General features: G+C 46.8%; 2 protein-coding genes across 9 annotated transcripts in view; one reads left to right on the top strand and one right to left on the bottom strand.

Annotated features, from left to right (window-relative positions):
• The first annotated feature begins 844 nt into the window (after nucleotides 1-844).
• The window catches only part of RCCD1 (RCC1 domain containing 1), a 25,594-nt gene continuing 4,710 nt past the window's right edge, over nucleotides 845-21,728 (top strand). The window contains exons 1-8 of one of the 5 annotated variants that reach the window (XM_043921805.1): nucleotides 845-1,502; nucleotides 2,851-3,132; nucleotides 3,218-3,602; nucleotides 3,792-3,913; nucleotides 6,324-6,419; nucleotides 7,062-7,232; nucleotides 7,870-7,899; nucleotides 8,055-9,489. In XM_043921805.1, the coding sequence (XP_043777740.1) occupies nucleotides 2,958-3,132; nucleotides 3,218-3,602; nucleotides 3,792-3,913; nucleotides 6,324-6,419; nucleotides 7,062-7,232; nucleotides 7,870-7,899; nucleotides 8,055-8,125 (1,050 nt within the window). In that variant the 5' untranslated portion in view covers nucleotides 845-1,502; nucleotides 2,851-2,957 and the 3' untranslated portion in view covers nucleotides 8,126-9,489. Of the gene's footprint in view, nucleotides 1,503-2,850; nucleotides 3,133-3,217; nucleotides 3,603-3,791; nucleotides 3,914-6,323; nucleotides 6,420-7,061; nucleotides 7,233-7,869; nucleotides 7,900-8,054; nucleotides 9,490-19,535; nucleotides 19,639-21,728 lie in introns of those variants that run through there. The other 4 variants (XM_043921806.1, XM_043921803.1, XM_043921804.1 and 1 more) reach the window with 4 other exon arrangements.
• Nucleotides 14,553-21,728, bottom strand: part of PRC1 (protein regulator of cytokinesis 1) — a 22,474-nt gene continuing 15,298 nt past the window's right edge. The window contains exons 11-15 of one of the 4 annotated variants that reach the window (XM_043921799.1): nucleotides 21,422-21,532; nucleotides 20,090-20,200; nucleotides 18,824-19,000; nucleotides 18,456-18,497; nucleotides 14,553-16,763 (exon numbers count right to left, since the gene is read on the bottom strand). In XM_043921799.1, coding sequence (XP_043777734.1) covers nucleotides 16,692-16,763; nucleotides 18,456-18,497; nucleotides 18,824-19,000; nucleotides 20,090-20,200; nucleotides 21,422-21,532 — 513 coding nt within the window. In that variant the 3' untranslated portion in view covers nucleotides 14,553-16,691. The remainder of the gene's footprint in view (nucleotides 16,764-18,455; nucleotides 18,498-18,823; nucleotides 19,001-20,089; nucleotides 20,201-21,421; nucleotides 21,533-21,728) is intronic. The other 3 variants (XM_043921802.1, XM_043921800.1, XM_043921801.1) reach the window with 3 other exon arrangements.

Here is a 21,728-nt window from a genome sequence, read left to right as displayed (position 1 = left end):
TCTGCTGAGTTGCTTATCCCTGTTAGAAGGTCAAAGGGTAAACATTGGGGAGCAAATCAGTATTTAGTCACATGGATATAAATGCGTTCAGTTTAGTTGCTCAGTCATGTCCGACTCTTTGCGATCCCACGGACTTCATCATGCCAGGCCTCCCTGTCCATCACCAACTCCCGGAGTTTACTCAAACTCATGTCCATTGAGACAGTGATGCCATCCAACCATCTCATCCTCTGTCATCTCCTCCTCCTCCTGCCTTCAATCTTTCCCAGCATCCGGGTCTTTTCCAATGAGTCAGTTCTTCACATCACGTGGCCAAAGTATTGGAGTTTCAGCTTCAGCATCAGTCCTTCCAATGAATATTCAGGACTGATCTCCTTTAGGATGAACTGGTTGGATCTCCTTGCAGTCCAAGTCTCAAGAGTCTTCTTCAGCACATCAGTTCAAAAGCATCAATTCTTCGGCACTCGGCTTTCTTTATAGTCCAATGCTCACATCCATATGTGACTACTGGAAAAACTGTAGCTTGGACTAGACTGACCTTTGTTGGCAAACTAATGCCTCTGCTTTTTAATATGCTGTCTAGGTTGGTCACAGCTTTTCTTCCAAGGAGCAAGTGTGTTTTAATTTCATGGCTGCAGTCACCATCTGCAGTGATTTTGGAGCCCCCAAAAGTAGTCTGTCACTGTTTCCATTGCATCCCCATCTGTTTGCCATGAAGTGATGGGACAGGATGCCATGATGTTAGTTTTCTGAATGTTGAGTTTTGTTTTTTTTTTTTTGAATGTTGAGTTTTAAACCAGCTTTTTCACTCTCCTTTTTCACTTCCATCAAGAGGCTCTTTAGTTCTTTTTCGCTTTCTGCCATAAGGGTGGTGTCATCTGAGCTAATAGGCCTTTCAATACTTCTGCCTTTGTATTGAGAGTTCTCATTGGTCTCCAGTTAGGGAGAACGCGGGATCTAGGGTTGGGAAAACGCTGAAGGGAACCCCAGTAGCTGAGCCGGGCTGGAGCTGGGCGCCGCAAGTACCCCCACCTGGCTGGGCGGATGGTCCCAGAGCGCCTGCTTCCGCTCTGCGGGTCAAGCCCAGCTTGACTCTCATTGGCTCACGGAGGTAAGTGACAGACTCTAGAGCCAATGGATGGTAAAAGCTGCCCGCCGCCAGCCTAGTACGACTGCGGCACGTTGGGCAGACCCACGAGAGTTAAGAGCGAGCTGCGGCCGCCCCAGACTGAAAAGGACAGGCAGCACTCGTCCCTGGGGTCGCTCGTAGCCGACCCCTTAGTTCTTTGTGAATGTCCCCCAGATGCTTTTAATACGGGCTCCACGGCCCCGTGCGAGTCTGCGGGGGGCGGGACCATCTGGTCCAACCTCGGTTTCGAGCCACGCCCGCTGGAGGTTTGGCCCACTCCTCGCCCGGGGCCTCCTGGGCCTAGCGGAGGCCTCGGGACCGGTTCGACCGAGTTAGGACTGAACAGGCCGCGGCCAGAATTGCCCGAACCCAGGTAAGCAAGTCCACGGCCGCCCGCCCTGCCCGGGGAGGTCACGCCGCTCGCCGGCGATTGGCTCCGTGGAGGCTTCCGAAGCCAATGGGCTTAGGGCGCGGCTCTTCAAACTTTAACTTCCTGGCTGCCAGCCGAGTCCTGGTCCGGCTGTCGACCGGTTCCTGGTCGCTGCCCTGCCTCCCGGCCTTTCCTCCCTCTAGACGGCCCATTGGATCGAGCTGCCTGAGGGGGTGGAGGACACAGGGTCAAGATTAAGATCAGAGGCCTTGGGCTGGGATTGGCCCGGAAGGGGTAGGAGCCCAGGCCTGGGTCAGGGAGATACTGCAGGATCTAGCTTCAAAGACTTAAAAATGCCAACGATATTCTGATTAAGCCGAACATGCTGTACGCAGAAAGTGGCATCACCGTGTCACTCGACTCTGCCTGTTTCCCCATTTATGCGCGAGTGCCTTGAAAGCAGACAGCGGTGCTTCTTATTGACTTAGAGTAAGGGATTAATGCAGTCCATGGGGTCCACAGGGTCGCCGAGTCGGACATGACTTATCGACTGAACAATGACAAAAAGGATCAATAAATGCGTGCGGGATGAATAAATGAGTAGACAAGGTCCAGTTGAAATTGTGTTTACATAGGTCCCTAAAAACCCAGTGACCATTTCTTTTTTTAATTTTATCAACTCTTAAGTCCTGGATTTAATAAGCTGACACTGTCCTTACGATGCCGTGTGCCAGCTCTTGAAACCTTTATTTGTATCTGTTCGTAGCAATTCCACAAGGTAGGTACAGACATCACCCTCCACTTCTGCCCAGCTTGTACAACTGCACAGACTGAATTGGATTGAGAGAGCTCAAGTAAATTGGCTAAGGACACAGGCGTTGCTAGCTGCAGAGGCAAACATGTGAACCCTGGAAGTGGTCCTGCCCCTTACAGGGCATTGTCTTTGCCTTTCACTGGTGGGAAATGATGGATCCTGAGTTCAGTCTTCTGCCCCTCTCGGTCCTAAGCTTGTGTAAGGGTCACTTTCTCTGGGAGTCTCCACTGTCAAACGGAGACAATTCTAGTTCCCAGGATTACATGGGATAATGTGTCTGACATTGAGAATTTGGAGTGGGAGGGACTCAGAGTCCTAGTCCGATGCCTAAAGGAGAGGCTATTTAACTACCTCGTGCCCACTTTGCGGGACAGTGAATGTGCTTGAGTCAAAAGGGAGGACAGGGAAAGGGCCCCACTTACACAGCTGAGAATCGTTCTAAGTCTGGTAGGACGCCCGCTCAGCGAACGTGGGTGGAATGCACGTCGTGTGCCTCTGTGGTTAGAAGGGTGGCTTTCCTCCCCTTTTACCCGTAAGGCAGCTGCAGTGTCTCCCAAGGAAGAATCTCTCCGGGTTCTTGCCCTAACCTTCCGTCTCGCCGGCCGCTCCAGTCAGGTCGCAGCCAGCCGAGGGCGCTGCGAGGCATGGACGAGGAGCATCGCGGGACCTGGTTCGGCTTCGGTTTCTGCGGCTTCGGGCAGGCGCTGGGCTCGGGGCTCGGGCGCCAGGTACACAGCCCCGAGCCGCTGAGGACGCCGGGCGGCAACCTCGACGTCTGCCGCGTGAGCGCGAGCTGGAGCTACACCGCCTTTGTGACCCGTGAGCGCCCCTCTCCGTCCCCGCCTCCGGCCCCCGGCGCGCACGCCGCCTCCTCCGTCCCCAGCCCGCTCTCCGCCCCCCGCAGGTGGAGGCCGGGTGCAGCTGTCGGGCGCCGCGGGCGGCACGGCGGGCGGATGCACGGACGCGTGGGCGTCGGAGGAGCTCCTGGTGCTGCTGCGCGCGGGGCCGGGAGCCGGGGCGGAGCTGCAGGCCTGGGCGCCGGGTTCGGCTCTGCGCGGAGAGCCCCTCTGGTCCCAGGCCGTGCAGGAGGCGGAAGGCGGACCCAGCCGTGATGAGACCCAGGCGGGGCCGCTGCCGCTGCTGCCCTGCACTCGCGCCTACGTGAGCCCGCGGCCACCCTTTTACCGGCCTCTGGCCCCCACGCTGCGGGCACGTCGCCTGGAGCTGGGCGCCGAGCACGCGTTGCTGCTGGACGCCGCGGGCCAGGTGTTCTCCTGGGGCGCGGGCAGGTGAGTGGGGCTTGGCCAGGTGGGCCAGCTGGCCTTTTGCAGGGGTGAGGGCGCGGGGGGGGGGGGCTGCGATAAATGTGACCTCGGAGTGGGAGGTCAGCATCCAGGGGCCAGGAGGGAGTGTTTGGGCAAGGATGGGGAGGAGACCTCTTGGTGTGAGCATCGCTGACTGGGATCTTCTTTGCTAAGGCATGGACAGCTGGGCCACGGGACCCTGGAGGCCGAGCCGGAGCCCAGGCTGTTGGAGGCGCTGCAGGGCCTACCCATGGCTGAAGTCGCCGCAGGCGGCTGGCACTCTGTCTGCCTGAGTGGTGAGTGACCTAGGGCTTTCACAAAACCAGCTCAGGGTCTCCCAGATGCCAAACCTTCCTCCTCCTCGCCCCAGTTAGATGGGTGGCCTAGCCAGGCCTCCTTCCAAGCTCCTCCCGCATCCATCAGCCCAGTCATTCCTGACTCCCAAACGCCTTACAGATTCAGCCCCCACCCCCATGACCACCCTCACAATCCGGGCTGTTGGCAGTTGTTTCCCGTCTTCTGGTCTCACTACTCCTCCCATCCGTCTGCCTCCAGCCAGGGCTGTCATTTTGGAATACTCCCCAAGGGAGAATGGAGGGGTGAGGGGCAGCTGAGACAAGAAGGATGGAGAAGAAAGGCAGCAGCTGCCCAGGTGGCCGTGATGTGTGGCACACAGTGGGCACCAGGAGGCCCACCCGGAGGAGGACGGTGGTCAGTGTGAGCTCAGGTGGCGCCGTGGCTGGTCACCCGGGATGGGATTAGCATCAGTTGAGATTGTGTTCACCCCTCTGGCAGGAGATCAGGTGCAGCTGATAGCTAGGCTGTGGGGTAGGGCTGGGAGCAGATGATTTTTGCAAGGATCTGCATCTGGGCACTCTGGCTGCTACTTATATTGTTACTGACAAGGTCGGGCTGCACAGCCAGCCAAACGCTGAGATGCCAAGGTTGACAGCCAAGAAAGAGTTTATTCACAAGGCAGCCAAGTGAGGAGATGGGAGAATAAGCCTCTGATCTGCCACATTGAAGGGCTTGGGGTATTTATGGCATAAGCCAGGTGGTCTTAGGCATGGAGAAAGGTGATTGGAGGTAGGGAAGAAGGTGAGGTAATCAGTGTTCTGAGCAGGCATACCTGAGTCAACATGGTTCTGCAGATTTCAAAGTGGAGGCGCTTTGGGACTTCCCTGGCAGTCCAGTGGTTAGGATGCAGAGCTTTCACTGCTGGAGCCTGGGTTCAATCCCTGGTCAGGGAACTAAGATCCCACAAACCACCAGGCAGCAGGGCGGGCGCGGGGAGGGGGGGGAGGCAATTAGCATGATCTAAGGGTGGAGTTTTCCAGCCCTCTGACATTAGAAGGTCATTCATTGGCCATGTGCACAAGCCCAGTTTTAGGGTCGGTGGTCCCATCGAGTCTCCAGATTGCTTTTGCTGGGCAGGCGCTGACTCCAAGTTCCTGTGAAACAGCTGGGTTGTATGAAACTGTATACAGTTAAAGGGGGAAAAAAGCAGAAAAACCAAAGTGAACTTAAAGAAGGCACTTTACAAGCAAAGGGGTTTTTAATAGTGTGTTCCTCATCTGTTCTCCAAGGAAAGTTTAAGAATTTCTCCGTAGTTATCACCTTCTGTTAAATCCGTGGGGCATGGTTTCACTCGGGATCTTTAAAAATGACTTAGGCCTGCACTCTCCCCTTCCTATTCTAATGGGCCTGGGTTGGCAGCCAGGCTTGAGAACTACTGGGCGGGAGGAGAGACGAGAGGACCAGAAAGTGAGCACAAAGGGAAGTCTCACACTAAGGTCCAAAAGGAGTTTGAGGCCTCGGTGTAGTGTGGTTGGAGCACTGATGCTTCAAACCAGACCTCCCAGGTTCACATCAGCATCACTCTGCCCCTGGTGATCTTGGGCAGAACACCTCACCACTCAAGTTTCTCTGGAGTAGAGTGGGGATATGGTGCTTAATATCCGTGCTGGCACGGATTAAATATTTGATAAAAATCAGCTACTACTGTTAGTGAATTTTTAGTGTTAGGGCTCTTGCTCCAGCCAACAACCCTATATAGTGTTGTGGGAGGAGGCAAGCAATGTTGAGAGCTTCTAGAGGCCTTCAGGGATGGGGGAGGGTGTAATGGGTCAAGAGGGTCAACTGTATGGCGACAGACGGAAACCGACCTTTTGGTGATAAACTGTAGTGCATACAGAAGTCAAAATATATGTAATGTTGTAAATATGAAACTTATACAAAAACTTTCATGCTGTGTCAATTAAATCAATGCTGTGTCAGTGTAAAAAAACAAACAAACACATTTTTTAAAAAAGGTCTTCAGGACCAGTGATGGGTAGGGCTGAAGAAAGGAGCCTGGGCTCAGTGGATGTGAAAAGAAGACACTCGGAAACTTCCAGGGACTCATTTCCAAACTGCATGTTGGGGGTGGTGGCTGGGATTTAACAACAAAAGGGAAAAGTGACCCTGGAGAGGAAAGCCTAACAAGAGGTGTCCTTTAAGAATAGGGTGACCGAATGCACATAAGGGGGAAAGGCCCTGCTGAGACAAGAAAGCTGCTGGGCCCTGGGGGAGGTGCTTAATCTGGAACGCTGACTTGGGTGGGGCAGGTAAGAGTTGTCTTTCAGGAGCCACACTCCTACAGGGAGTGTGGAGGGATGCAGGGGTGATCTGAGTCTGTTTAATGGGACCCTATTCTCTCTGAGACAGAGACAGGAGATATTTATATCTGGGGCTGGAATGAATCGGGGCAGCTGGCCCTGCCCACCAAGAGCCTGGCAGAAGATGGAAAGACAACTGCAGGAGGTGAGGGTCAATTTTGTTAAAAATTTATTTTATTGAAGTACAGTTGATTTGCAATGTTGTGTTACCTTGTGCTGTATGGCCACATGATTCAGTTATACCTACACACACATTCTTTTTTATATTTTTTCTATTACGGTTTACCGCAGGATACTGAGTATAGTTCCCTGTGCTATAGATTAGGACCTTATTGTTTTTTCCATTCTATGTATAATAGTTTGCATCTGCTAACTCCAAACTCCCAATCCATCCCTCCCCCACCCCCTCCTCCTTGGCAAACACAAGTCTGTTGGTGAGAGTCAGTTGTTGATTTCCACACATTCTGTCATTCCTGCCTCCTGGCCATAGGCTGGCTCGAGAGCTACAGGGCTCAGAAGGGGTATGTGACATCCTTGGGACCCCAGGACACACCGAAGGACTCTGAGCCCCTCATGAGAGGGAGCACGGCACGCCCCACAAGCCTGTCAGCTCCAGCACTTCCCAGGGAATTCGGGGTTGGAAGCGACAGCTTTGGAGCTAGAGTAGAGGCTTCAGCTATTGTATGAATGATGCTTATTATTTTAATTATTTTTTACGATCGAGGTGTAGATCAGGTCTCAGTGAGTGTTCACCATCATTATCATAACTCTTACTGCTTCTCTGAAGCCTCAGGACTGGATGAAGATGGTTCTGAAGTAAAGAGAGTCTCTACGGGTGAGGATGGAGCCCCTGCCCCCTTCATAGCAGTCCAGCCCTTCCCAGCTTTACTGGACCTCAGCCCGGGCTCAGAGGCAGTCAAGGTCAGCTGCGGATCCCGGCACACGGCAGTGCTGACAAGTGAGTGGGGCCAGGTGGGCTGGTTCAGGACGGAGCAGGAAGCCCCCTCCGCCCAGCTGGCGGCTGCAGGAAAGGGTGTGGTCACTTAAAAGGCTAGCAGCCTCACTCCCTCGGGCCTTTCACAGAGGCTACCCAGCCTGTCAGGCCCTGAAGGTTCTTCCTTCCGGAGGGAGGCTAGTGTTTGCCAGCCTTGCATCAGATGAGGATCTGCCCACCCCTGCTCCTGAGACTCCAAACTCAGTAGCTATGAGTCACAGCCATTGGGCATATAGGAAGGTGAACTTTTTCAGTCTGGATCCTTTACCACCCCAGACATGACTAGTGTGTGTGCATGCCGTGCGCTAAGTCGCTTCAGCTGTGTCCGAGTCTTTGCAACTCTGAGACTCTATGTAGCCTGCCAGGCTCCTCTGTCCATGGGATTCTCTGGACAGAGGAGGGGGTTGCCATGCCCTTCTCCACGGGATCTTCCTGATATGTGACTAGACTGTTGTTAAAAAGGGAGAGAGTATGTGTTGCTCCGCCAATCAAATCAGACGACGACCACAGTGAGCTGGCTGTGGGTTGTGGCAGGCTGAGCTTTTCGCATGCCCTGTCAGAGAGCATGGCAACAGCCCCTTTACTGTCCTTTCGGTTGCAGGAACGGGGGAGCTCTACACCTGGGGCTGGGGTAAGTAAAGGGTTTGCTTTTGTGATGCTTAAACAAAGGGGAGGAAAAGACCTGCGGGTAGAGGGCAGGTGACAACAGCTGTGAAGAGGAGTGGAAGCAGGGGTCTCAGCACGACCGCTGGAGTGAAAAGCCGTCTTTTCCCTTCTCTGGAACAGATCTAGGCACACTCAGAGGGGCAGAGCTCAGAGAAATAGGAAGTATCAGTATTTCCTATTTACCTTTCTGAAAAAGTATGTGTCCCAATGGAATATTTCGCTAGCATTTCTGAGACCTCTTTTGGTCTGGCCCCGGGAAGAGAAAAAGGTAGAATGAAAATCTCTGAGCATCTGAGCTTGGGAGTGGGGAGCCTGGATGATTTGCCCGGCTCTGTGGTGCTGGTCTGAACTCACAGAGCAGACACCAGCAGGGTGGTGGCCTAAGCCCAGCGCTTCAGTCAATGGGCTCCTCCTTCCTGGAGGGGAGAAGTCACAGGGCCCAGCAGAGGATGGCAAAGGGGCTCATTTCACTTTAGGTAAATATGGACAGCTTGGCCACAAGGACACAACCACTTTGGACCGGCCCTGCCGTGTGGAGTACTTTGTAGATAAGCAACTCCAAGTAAGAACTGTGAGCTGTGGGCCCTGGAACACCTATGTGTATGCTGTGGAGAAAGAGAAGAGCTGACCTATGGATAAGGGTATAAAATAACAGTAGAGTGGAAAATTATAAAGCCAACACCTGTGAAACTCCCCACAGGGCAAGGAAAACCACTGCCAGCACCCAGAGGCCTCACCTTTGCCCCTCCCGTTCACAGCCCTCTTGCTCCACCTTAGAGCAGGTGGCATCTTCAACTTTGTCCCCCCATTAGAAACACCTGGAGGGAACTCCCTGGTGGTCCAGTGGTTAGGACTCTGCGTTTTCACTGCTGAGGGCACAGATTCAATCCCTGGTCAGGGAACTAAGATTCTACAGGCTCCAGGGTTTGCTGTGCCCCACACTCCCAGAAAAAAAGAAGCACCTGGAGATGTGTAACTGGATGCCTAGAGACGGCATCATGAAGAGAAAGTGAAAGTCGCTTAGTCATGTCGGACTCTTTCGACCCCGTGGACTACAGTCCATGGAACTCTCTAGGCCGGAATACTGGAGTGGGTAGCCTTTCCTGTCTCCAGGGGCTCGTCCCAACCCAGGGATCGAACCCAGGTCTCCCGCATTGCAGGCAGATTCTTTACCAGCTGAGCCAGGGCCAGCACCTTAGACATGATGAAATCGTGAACTTAAGGGTGTAGAACATAGATGTGGGTAGATTTTTGAAGGGCTTCCCTAGTGGCTATGACAGTAAAGAATCCACCTGCAATGCAGGAGACCTGGGTTGAATCCCTTCCTGGGTCGAATCCCTCCCTGGGTCAGGAAGATTCCCTAGAGAAGGGAATGGCTACACGCTCTGGTATTCTTGCCAAGCTGCCCCATCCCAGGTGATTTTTGAGGTAGTGCTAAGACTGGGAACCGCTAGAGGTCATCTTTTGTCTATTCATCTGGACTGTTTTCGCTTTGAATCTTACCATTCCATGTATACCTCTTTATACAGTAAAATTTGTCTGCTTTTGAACTTTAGGTAAATAGTCATTCTGTGTATGTTCTTTTATGTCTTTTTTCATCAGCACTGTAAGATTCATCTGTGGTGACCTAAAGTTTATTCACTTCCATTCTATTACATGAATTATACCTCAGGTTTATATATTCTCTTGTTGATACTGATTTCTTTTTTCTTACTGAGTTAAAATACACATAACAAAAAACTTATCTTCACATTTTAAGTGTACAGTTCAGTGGTCCTGGACACTCCCATTGCTGTGCAGCCATCAGCACCATCAGTCCCATCTCTTATCTTGTAAGTCTGAAACCCTACAGCTATTCAACAGCGACTCCTCATTCTCCCCAACCCCTGACAACTGTCATTATACCTTTTGTCTCTCTTTGTGATCTTGACTACTCTACCTAATGTAAGTGGAATCATAACAGTATTTATCTTTTTGTGACTGGCTTATGATCAGTTAGCATAATGCCCTCAGGGATCATCCATGTTGTGGCATACTGCACAATTTCCTTCCTTTCTAGGCCTTAATAATGTTCCATTGTATGTATAGGCATGTTTGGTTTATCCAGTCATTGGTTGATGGACACTTGGGAGGCTTTCATATTTTAACTGTTGTGAATGATGCTACTGTGAACATGGATTTACAAACACCTCTTTAAGACTCGGCCTTTAATTCTTTTGGATACATACCTAAAGTGGACTCAGAGTCATACGGTAATTCCATTTTTAAGTTTTTGAGGAGCCTACATTACTGTTTTCCACAGTGGCTTTAACATTTTACAATCCCACCAATAAATAGTGCACAAGGGTTCCAATTTCTCTCTATCCTTACCCAACACTTTTTTTGCTTTAAAAAAACTATTTATGTATTTTTGGCTGCGCTGGGTCTGCGTCGCTGTCTGTGGGTTTTCCCTGGTTGTGTGTGGCCTTCTGTTGCCGTGGCTTCTCTCGTAGTGGTTGGGCTCAGCAGCTGTGGTGCACAGGCTTCGTTGCTCCGCAGCATGTGGAATCTTCCCAGACTAGGGATCCAACTGTGTCCGCTGTGTTGGTAGGTGAATTCTCAACTACTGGACCACCAAGGAAGTCCAACTTTTTGCTTTTTTGACAGTAGCCATCCTAATGGGTATAAAGTGGCTATCTCATTGTAATTTTGATTTGCTATTTCCCTAAAGATTAGTGATGTTAAGTATCTTTTCATGTGCTTATTGGCCATTTACATATCTCTTTTGGAGAAATGTCTATTCAAGTCCTTTGCCCATTTTGAATCAGGTTTTGTGTGTGTGGTGTTTTAGGAGTTCTATATATTCTAGGTATTAATCCCTCATCAGACTGATTTGGAAGTATTTTCTCCCATTCTGTTGGTTGCTTTTTCACTCTGTTGATAGTGTCTCTTTTGCTTAAATGTTTGTTTTTCGGTTGCATTGGGTCTTAGTTGTGGCTTTTGGGCTCAGTAGTTCGGTGCATGGGTTCTAGTTGTCATGACACATGGGCTTAGCTGCTCCGTGACATGTGGGATCTTAGTTCCCAGATGAGGGATCGAACCTTGTCCTCTGCATTGCTTTTAATTTTCATGAAGTCCAATTTGTCTATATTTTCTTTTGTTGCCTGTGCCTTTGGTGACATGTCTAAGAAATTATTGCCAAATTCAGTGTCTTGAAGCTTTTGTCCTATGTTTTTATAAGAATTTTTTAGGTCTTATATTTAGGTCCTTGATCCATTTTGAGTTAAATTTTTGTATACAGTGACAGGTAAGGGTCAAACTTCATCCTTTTGTATGTGGATATCCAGCTTTCCTAGCACCATTTGTTGAAAAGACTGTCCATTCCCCAATGAATGACCTTGGCACCCTTGTCATAAATCATCTGCTTATATATTCAAGGGTTTATTTCTGGGCTTTCTATTCTATTCCTTTGATCTATATGTCTCTCTTTTTTATGTCAATACTGGCTTGATTACTATAACTTTGCAGTAGGTTTTGAACCTAGGATGTCTGAGTCCTATAGTTTTGTTCTTTTTCAAAGTTGTTTTGACTGTTTGGGGTTCCTTGAGATCCCATGAGTTATAGGGCTTTTCTATTTCTGCATAAAGGTTCTTGAGATTTTAGGGATTGCTAGAATCTATAGATTTCTTTGGGTGCTACTGATATTTTAACAATATTAAGTCTTCTGATCCATGATCATGGGATGTGTTTCCATTTATTTATGTCTATAACTTTTTTTTCATTTATTAGTTGGAGGCTAATTACTTTACAATATTGTAGTGGTTTTTGCCATACACTGACATGAATCAGCCATGGATTTACATGTGTTCCCCATCCCGATCCCCCCTCCCTATTTATGTCTATAACTTCTTTCAGCGGTGTTTTGCACTGGGTTGGCCAAAAAGTTTGTTTGGTTTTTTTGGTAACACATTATGGAAAAACTCAAATGTGCTTTTTAGCTAACCTAATAGTTTTCATCATACATGTCTTTCACCTCCTTGGTTAGTTCAGTTCAGTTGCTCAGTTGTGTCCGATTCTTTGTGACCCTATGGACTGCAGCATGCCAGGCTTCCCTGTCCATCACCAACTCCCTGAGTCTGCTCAAACTCATGTCCATCAAGAAGGTGATGCCATCCAACCATCTCATCCTCTGTTGTCCCCTTCTCCTCTCACCTTCAATCTTTCCTAGCATCAGGGTCTTTGCAAATGAGTCAGTTCTTCTCATCAGGTGGCCAAAGTATTGGCGTTTCAGCATCAGTCCTTCCAATGAATATTCAGGACTGATTTCCTTTAGGATGAACTGGATGGATCTGCTTGCAGTCCAAGGGACTCTTAAGAGTCTTCTCCAACACCACAGTTCAAAAGCATCAATTCTTCAGTGCTCATCTTTCTTTACAGTCCAACTCTCACATCCATACTTGACTACGGAAAAACCATAGCTTTGACTAGACGGACCTTTGTTGGCAAGGTAATGTCTCTGCTTTTTAATGTGTTGTCTAGGTTGGCCATAGCTTTTTTTCCAAGGAGCAAGCGTCTTTTAATTTCATGGCTGCAGTCACCATCTGTAGTGATTTTGGAGCCCCCAAAAATAAAGTCTGTTGCTGTTTTCCCATCTGTTTGCCATAAAGTGGTGGGACCAGATGCCATGATCTTAGTTTTCTGAATGTTTTAAGCCAACTTTTTCACTCTCCTCTTGCACTTTCATCAAGAGACTCTCACTTTCTGCCATAAGTGTGGTCTGCATATCTGAGGTTATTGATATTATTGATATTTCTCCTGGCAGTCTTGATTCCAATGTGCTCATCCAGTCCAGCATTTCTCATGACGTACTCTGCATATAGTTAAATAAGCAGGGTGACAATATACAGCTTTGACATACTCCTTTCCAAATTTGGAACTAGTCTGTTGTTCCATGTCCAGTTCTAACTGTTGCTTCTTGACCTGCATACAGATTTCTCAGGAGGCAGGTAAGGTGGTCTGGTATTCCAATCTCTTGAAGAATTTTCCACAGTTTATTGTGATCCACACAGTCAAAGGCTTTGGCATAGTCAATAAAGCAGAAGTAGACGTTTTTCTGGAACTCTCTTGCTTTTTCGATGATCCAACAGATGTTGGAAATTTGATCTCTGGTTCCTCTGCCTTTTCTAAACCCAGCTTGAACATCTGGAAGTTCATGGTTCATGTACTGTTGAAGCCTGACTTGGAGAATGTTGACCATTACTTTGCTAGCGTGTGACATGAGTCCAATTACGTGGTAGTTTGAGCATTCTTTGGCATTGCCTTTCTTTGGGATTGGAATGAAAACTGACCTTTTCCAGTCCTGGCCACTGCTGAGTTTTCCAAATCTGCTGGCATATTGAGTGCAGCACTTTCACAGCATCATATTTTAGGATTTGAAATAGCTCAACTGGAATTCTAATCACCTCCACTAGATTTGTTCGTAGTGATGCTTCCTAAGGCCCACTTGACTTCGCACTCTAGGATGTCTGGCTTTAGGAGAGTGATCACACCATCGTGATTATCTAGGTCATGAAGATCTTTTTTGTATAGTTCTTCTGTGTATTTTTGCCACCTCTTCTTAATATCTTCTGCTTCTGTTAGGTCCATACCATTTCTGTCTTTCATTGAGCCCATCTCTGCATGAAATGTTTCCTTGGTATCTCTAATTTTCTTGAAGAGATCGCTAGTCTTTCCCATTCTATTGTTTTCCCCTGTTTCTTTGCACTGATCACTGAGGAAGGCTTTTTATACCTCTCCTTGCTATTCTTTGGAATTCTGCAATTAACCTCCTTGGTTAATTGCTGAGTATTTTAGTCTTTTTGATGCCGTTATAAATCATTTTTGTAATTTCCTTTTCAGATTGTTCATTGTGTATAGAAATACAACTGATTTTTGTGTATTGACTTTGTATCCTGCTACTTTGCTGAAGTCATTTATTAATTCTAACAGCTTTTTGGTAGTCTTTAAGATTTTTTACATATAAGATCACTCACCTGCAAATATAATTTTATTTCTTTCTTTTCAATTTGAATGCCTTTTATTTCTTTTATGGCCTAATGGCTCTATGTTGATTAAAAATGTTGAAAGTGTGCATCCTTGCCTTGTTCTGATCTTAAAGCAAAAGTATGTTCACTGTGGGCTTGTCACATATGGCTTTTATTGTGTGGAAGTAGTCTCCTTTTCTATTTTATTGCGTTTTTATCATGAAAGGTTGTGGAATCTCTCTTTTTCTACATCAACTGAAATCATCAGTTAGGGAGTTAAAGCATAACACATGCTCAGGGTTGGATATTTGCTCAAAAATGCCTGAGAAAACACTTGAGTTTTCATTTCTGTCTAGGATTCAGGCTCCACAAATAAGAACCGAAGGCTAAGGCACAGTTGTTTATGGCCTGAAAGTGAAAGTTGCTCAGTTGTGTCCGACTCTGTGACCCCATGGACTCTATAGTCCATGGAATTCTTTAGGTCAGAATGGCCTGGCTAAGCATTAAAGACTTGCTCCAATACAATGAATATTTTTTTCCCTCATTTTCCTTTAGTGAGTTTAGCAAGTTGTAGGATATAAGAACAATATACAAAAATCAACTATATATATTTATGTAGCCAAGTAACAACCAGAAATTTTAATTAAAAGATACCATTTACAATAGCATCAAGATATGAAATACTTAGGGATAAATCTGACAAAGATGTGAAATATTTGTACATGTGACCTATAAAATACTGCTGAGAAGAAAACCGAAATAAATGGAGAGAAATGCCTTGTTTGTGGGTTGTTAGTTCTCCCCCAGTTGGTCTACAGGTTCAATGTGATGGCAATAAAAATTCTACGAGATTTTTCTGTAGAAATTGACAAGCTTTTTCCCCTAAAACTCATACAAAAATGCAAAGGACCTGTAACAGACAAAATGATGTTTAAAAGCACAAAGTTGGAAAGTTAACATTACCTGATTTTACAAGTTCATATAAATCCTCGTAATTAAAACAGTAGTACTGTCATCAGGACAGACAGATGAGTGGAACAGAAACTTACAGGAGATAAAGTTTAGCTTTTTAGTTAATGGTGCTGGACAACTGGGTACTGTATGAAAAAGAATGAACTCAGCAGGTACTTCACCAGAGAAGAATGATGGCAGAGAAGCACGTGAAAAGATGTTAAACAGAATTTAAAAAAAAAGTTAAACACCATCATTAGGAAAATACAAATTACAACCACATTGAGATACTATTTCACAGCTACTAAAATGGCTAAAATCATAAAGACTGACCATACCAAGTGTTGCAGAAGATATGAAGAAACTGGAACCTTAATATATCATGAGAGTGTAAAGCCATCCACTTTGGAAATCAGACTGGCAGTTTCTTAAAAAGTTAAAATATACACCTACCATATGTATGATCCAGCCATTTCACTCCTAGGTATTTACCCAAAAGAAAAATAGAGCTGTACACAGAGACTAGCAATGAAAACTTGGGAGTTAGGCTTTTTATTTCTCTCAGAAAACTTTTTCTCAGCACATGAGATGTTCTTAATTTAGAAGCACTCAAAGTAAAAATCATGCTCCTGACTAAAAATTTCTTGTATGTTCTTTTAGTCCTGTTTTTCAGACAAAAACCAACCAAAAAGTGATTGGGAAATCAATGAAAACACCACTACAATATATGTTTCTGAAATATAAGTATACATTTTAATTTAATATATTTTAAAATCAGTACATGTATACACATGACTAACAGACCAAATCCACACCTGTAAGCTTCCAAGAACCATTTACTGTGCTGACAGTAGTAGGGGTGCAGGCAGAGGGAGAATAAATAATAGTGCTTTGGGGAGCGCAGTAGTGATCGATAGGGTAGGTAAAGAAGGAGCCTCATCGTGGACATTACGGCAGGAACAACTCCCCAGTACTGACATGTGCAAAGTTCCAGGTCTCCACGACAGGAACAGGAATGGCCCAGCCAACCAAACAGCCTCCCTACTTGGCTACCAAGTGCAGAGGGTGGAGGGACTCAGGCACCAGGGCGCCGGGATGGGGGAGCTGGACCCAGAGAGTAGAGTTCAGACAAGCACGTGTGTTCATACACACACACACCCCCCCCTCCCCCACTGACCACAGCATCACCCCATATGACAAAACTGTACACAGTTGAACAAAGGTGCTCCCAGCCTCCCTGTCACCTCTTTGGCAGTGAGTCAGGCCATCCCAACTTCCGACACACAGACATCTTCATCAGTAGGAAGGCTGTCCTGTGTGGTGGGGACAGGCCTTTAGGTGAGAGCAAAGCTACTGAAGCTGTAGCATTAAGTGAACATCCCTAAACAAAAAAGATGTTAGTTGCTAATTATAAGTGTACAGACAGAAAACTGCTTCATGTCCCATACCCCAAGGATGGACACAGTCATTTTCCTACATAAAGATGAAATATAACAAGCCCTTGATCATGCTTCAGCAAGTACAATTATGGGGCAGGAAAAGAAATTAAGTTCCATATGCTAAAATTTACACTTACTGCTATGAACTAAGTTTTAATGTATTTCTTGAGTCAAAATAAAACCAAATGTCTGAGGACACACTAAGCTTATGATAGACTTTCATCTGTAACTCATTCACTTCTCTCAGTTAGACTCATGGTAATGGAACGTGTCCAGGCTTTCAGGCATCTAAACTGAAGAAACATTAAAGCCACCCTGTATAATTAGGCACAGAAAACTTCAGAGGGGTGACTGATCAGGGCTTCTCAGGACTGGATGTTGGTTGAATTGAGGATTCGGGAAGCAGCATCAGATTTGGAAGCCTTTGAAAGTTCGCGCTGTTGAAAAATAAATAACATCAATGGCAGTACTGCCCCCTCTCATGCATGCCCTGCCCTGGTAAGTAAGCATGAGTAAATGTCAGCACACAGCCCTCTGAGGGCGTTTCTCTAAGACGGTGGGCCCTAGCCCAGCACAGGCTGTGTTAGGAATCCAGGGGAAGGGAATGCTTAGTCACAGATTAAGCAGGTGCACATATGCCCCTTGATTGCTTTCCTCAGCCAGTTTTTGTTAAAACTTCACAGAGGAGAAATCCCTTAGACTTCACCAAGTACTCTGAGTTGTCAAGCTAGATAGGCAACAAGCTTTGGTCTTTTGAGCCCTTTATGAAACAATGGGCCAGAGTGTGTATCTACCAATCCCTGGGGCTGAGGGCCTGTTAACCTGCTGGTGATTTCATCTCATGCTGGAGCACATGGTATTGAAGCAGAAGACAAAGCATGAGTGACCAGTGAGGAAGGACAGGTGTCAGTAGAGGTTAGTCTGCTGGCTTCAGTGCTGCCTGGTGGAGCCTGCAGCCACAACAGCCCAAACCAGAAGAGCCTTCCTGACCGAGCCAAAGACAGATATGTGTAAGTGCCAAGTGGATGAAGCGGGGCTGGCTGAGCAACAGGAAAGAGAAAGTTGGACTTGGTGGCCTGCAGTCAGCTAGCCACAGTGACAAGTACCCACTTCTGTAGGAGAACCACAAAGTCAAGTACTTGATAAGGAATTCCCTGGTAGATCAGTGGTTAAGATTGAGCTTGAGGTTCAATCCCTGGTTGGGGAACTAAGATCCCATATGCCACACAGCACAGCCAAAAAAAAAAAAAAAAAAAACAATTCTTAAAAAAAAAAAAAAGTAATTTGACAAAATATAAAACGAGCTTCAGAGCTCAAAATGAGCTGTAGCTTTGGGCAGCTGTCACATTCTCCATTACTGCAGCAAGACAGTTGATGCCCTAGGCTTTCACTCAATATCCCCCACAAGGGTGAAGGACAGCCTTGCCTCTCAATAATTAGATACTCAGACAAGAGAACACATCCCTAAGGAGAGGGCACTGCAGTTAAGTGTTGGTAAATGTGAAGTAGGTTACTAGGAGCTGAAGAGCATTGTGGGGAAAAAATAACTTTCTTCCAGTGCCTCCTATGTGCTTTAGCAGCTCAGTGTGGTAGAAATAGGCAAAGGCAAAGAAATGAGCATGGGCTAGCCCAGAGCAGACAGAAAGTTGGCAGTGCAGCTCTGAGGGGTTAGTAAGACATATACTCCAGGAAATAATCAGCACACAGGCCAAGAACCTTATAGGCAGCACACAGCTGGGGCTCCCCTCCCCACGTGATGGGGCCTCTCTTCTTTCTAGCACACTGGAGGCCCTTAATGTCACAACTGGGGAGGGTGGAAATTCTCTGTTGTGAAATAACAGGATAAAAAAACTTTGCCTAACTTTAGATGGGGCTGAGAATCCAAGTCTGAACAAGTTAATCGGCAGATTAGTCTGTTTAGTCAGTCTGTTGGGAACTTAAGCCAGATATTTACTCTTTTTGAAATCTGTATTAGGGATTCCTGCTTCCTTTGTTTAAAAAAAAGTCTTATGACAGTACAGCTGAGATGACTGGTTAGTGCAGCCCTGTGCCCACGTGGGAAGGAAGCCAGCAGATGACAGATCAGCTTGGAAAAGGGACATGGGACATGCAGGGGTTGCCATACAGACCTGAAGCCCAACAGTGGAGCTGTCAGAGAGGGACGGATCCTTCTAAGAACAAAGAATTAAAGACAATTACCAAGACTCCACCAAGAGAGCACCAGGGCAGTGATTAGAAAGGTCACCTCCTGCAGCCAGGGAATGGTATTTCTTAAGCAGAAGGATCCAGGTTAAATGTCTGTTTGCTGCTGCCATCTTTCTTCCTGTATACCACCCTTACACCACCCCCACCTCATGCCATGGTCATTTTAGGAAAGGGATTCTCAGCCTCCAAAGATCCGTCCGAACTAACAGCCTGGGTGCCCCTGGGGAGATGCCCCCTCTGCCCCAACTGTGTGCTCCCCAGGGACTGGTAGATATTAGAAAAGGTGAATTACCGCAAACTCAGAATAGGTGCTGGCAACAGAATTAATGCTGAAGTTGCGCCGTGGGGGGGCCGAGTCAGGGTACCCACCGCTGAGGATGCTGCCATTGAGTTCCAGGTTCTCCTTGTTGGCTCCATGCTTGACGGCACGGGGTGTTTTTTTCCCCGAACAGGTGGAAGTGATGACTGGCTGCAGAGGAAAGGAAGATCCTTCAATGTATCACCCTTATAATTACCATGCATACACAAATTATCAAAGGCTGACACCGTCTTTATTCACATGTCTGTAATCCTATACTTCTGGTTTAATAAATATAAATTCATAATGACTTGCAGAACCCCTATCTTGAGCATAGTCTGTGGAATACTTGAAAGACTGAACACGTTTTAGCACACCTCACCCCTGTCCTGGGGTGAGTTCCTGTCTGCACCCAGTCGTCCAGTGTCTGGGCTGGAACCCACATGCAGGGAGCAACTGAAGACCAGGCTTTGAACTGAGCCTACGGAGACTTCAGTTTCCCAGCCACCCCAGTGCTTCCCACAACACCAGTCAGGGCTCAGGAAGACCATTTTCTTCTCTTCTCTCATTGAGCCTTTGAGAGACTAGTTAGTTTCCATCTGTTAACTCTCAGCATCTCAATAATAATCAGATGAAAGGATCTTAGAAACTGGAACAAGTAGGTGGGGCCTTGTGTGGCTGAACCACACTGACTCCTTTTTTTCAGCTCCACCTTAGGCCCGCAGTCCCACCCTCTCCCCGTCCTGCATGACTGTCCTGCATGACTGACCTTCGATCTTCGCACAAGGAATGTGCCCAAGCCAGACAAAGCCCCTATCAAGTCTGACCCTTGCCTTCACCTGATATGAAAACTGGAAGAATGCCTTTTGCTGAGGCAGGTGATTGGTGGTCTTGAGACCCTGGGAGAAGGAAAACTGCACAGCGCCCGCCCATCAGTACAGACGTGCTGCTCCTAGATGTGTCCTATAGATGTGTCTACATTTTTAGCTTTGGCCCCTTTAAATCCCTCTGTACCCCTTTCGGAGCTTGAGTGCAGATGCAAATGCCTCTGGGTCACTGTCCGCCGGATCCTGCCTGTATGTAAATCACCCACAGTAAACTTCATAATTGCACTTTATGAAGCTATCTGCTTTGTTTTTCGGTCTCAAAGCTCCTTCTCAGTCCAGAGGGAAATATTCAGTATCTCTGCCTCCCAATAGACCCTGGAGTGCATAGGCCGGGCTGGTGTTGCAGATGTGCTTGTACACAGAGCATACTGACCTTGCTGCCAGAAGGTGGAAGTCGAGACACAGGGGAGCGGTAGACTGTCCCCGAAAAGACAGGCCGAATGCTGCTGTTGGCCGTAGCATTGGACATGGTGGTAGTGTTCAGCTAGGACAAGAAACAAGATTACTGACATGAGACAACGTGCTGAGTAACCCATCCCTACACTACAGAGGAGTGAGGACGGGAAGCAGTCTAGAAAAGTGTTCAGTGTTCCATCGAGCAGGTGGAATTGTAAAATGGGACAACCATATTGTTCCGAAAAGTTAAACAGGCAACTATCCTAAGATGCAGCCATGTCACTGTTGGGTATTTATCCAAGAGAAATGAAAGCATATATCCATACAAAGACTTACACATAAATATTTATAGCAGCTTTATGTGTAGTAGCCAGATATAAGCTAAATATCCATCAACACAGGCAACTAGATAAGCAAATCGTGGTATATACATCCAGTGGAATACTGTTCAAAGTAAAAAGAATAACCTACTGACGTAACACAGATGAAAAAAGCCAGACACAGAAGTACACACACTGTGTGATTCTATTCTATAAAATGTTAGAAAATGCAAACTAATCAATAGTGACAGCGCAAACAAAGATGTAGCTGCCAGGAGCTGGAGGGGATGGGTGAGGGAAGCAAAGAGAATACAAAAGGGCAAAAGGAAACTTTGGGTGTGATGGGTAAAAATTTATAACATGTTTTAAAAATTTCATCACATTATTTTTTTCCTAATAAAAAATTAAGTAATATCAAACAATAGGGAACTAGTTTAATAAATGACAGAATGCCAAAAAAATAGAATATACCAGCTAATAATGAGCATATTTAAAGAAAGTTTAACTTTCTGAAAAAGCAGAAATCAAAATTATATATGTGATCTCTATTTTATGAAAATACACTATTTTAAAAAGCTTTTTATAAAAGCAGGAAAAACACCAAATATTCTCATTGGTGCTCCTGGAGTTATACATTATAGGTGATTTTTTAAAAACATTTTATATGTAATAAAGTATGAGTTGAGGATCGAAGAGGAAAATAGCACTCCATTTATCAAAGAAAAGGTTTAAAAAAAAAAAGGATGGAAGGGGAGGACGGACTCCCTGATTTCCTGCTCTAGAGATTAAGGAGTATTGGCTATTCTATTTGCCAAGCATGAATGTCTTCCTTCACACAGTGCCATGGTCACTTGTTGGAATTACAGAATGAACCTCTGAAGGTTTTCATCATTACAGAATGTTGGCAGCTGCCAGCACCCCCGAGTTTAATCGGGGACTCAACAGCTGATACACATCAAAGCCCAGCAGTTCGGGCAGCTCCGCCTCACCTTGCGCACTTTGCCTGGAGTGCTGGGTGCCAGTCCTCGCCGCTTGTTGGGTGTTCGCGGAGTACTGCCATAGAGCATCTCTGTCTCTGTCTGCTTCTTGTTCTTTAGTTGCTGTGTGAAAGTCAGGGGCAAGAATGATAAATCCCAGAAGGAGAGCAGCTCTGGGATGGGGGCAGAGGAAGGGCCAGAAATACAATGCAAGTGTTTACACCTAGAGCTAAAAAGAGCTGCCATGAGCTGCAACTTCTTTAGCCAACTTAGAGCCCTGGCAGACTCTGGGCTGCTCGCTCACTGCTCTTCCCCGCTT

The sequence above is a fragment of the Cervus elaphus genome, chromosome 13 (genome assembly GCF_910594005.1).
Source record: "Cervus elaphus chromosome 13, mCerEla1.1, whole genome shotgun sequence".
In the NCBI taxonomy this organism is placed as follows: Eukaryota; Metazoa; Chordata; class Mammalia; order Artiodactyla; family Cervidae; genus Cervus; species Cervus elaphus.
The sequence above is the reverse complement of the archived record's forward strand: the minus strand, read 5'-3'. Positions and strand labels throughout refer to the sequence as shown.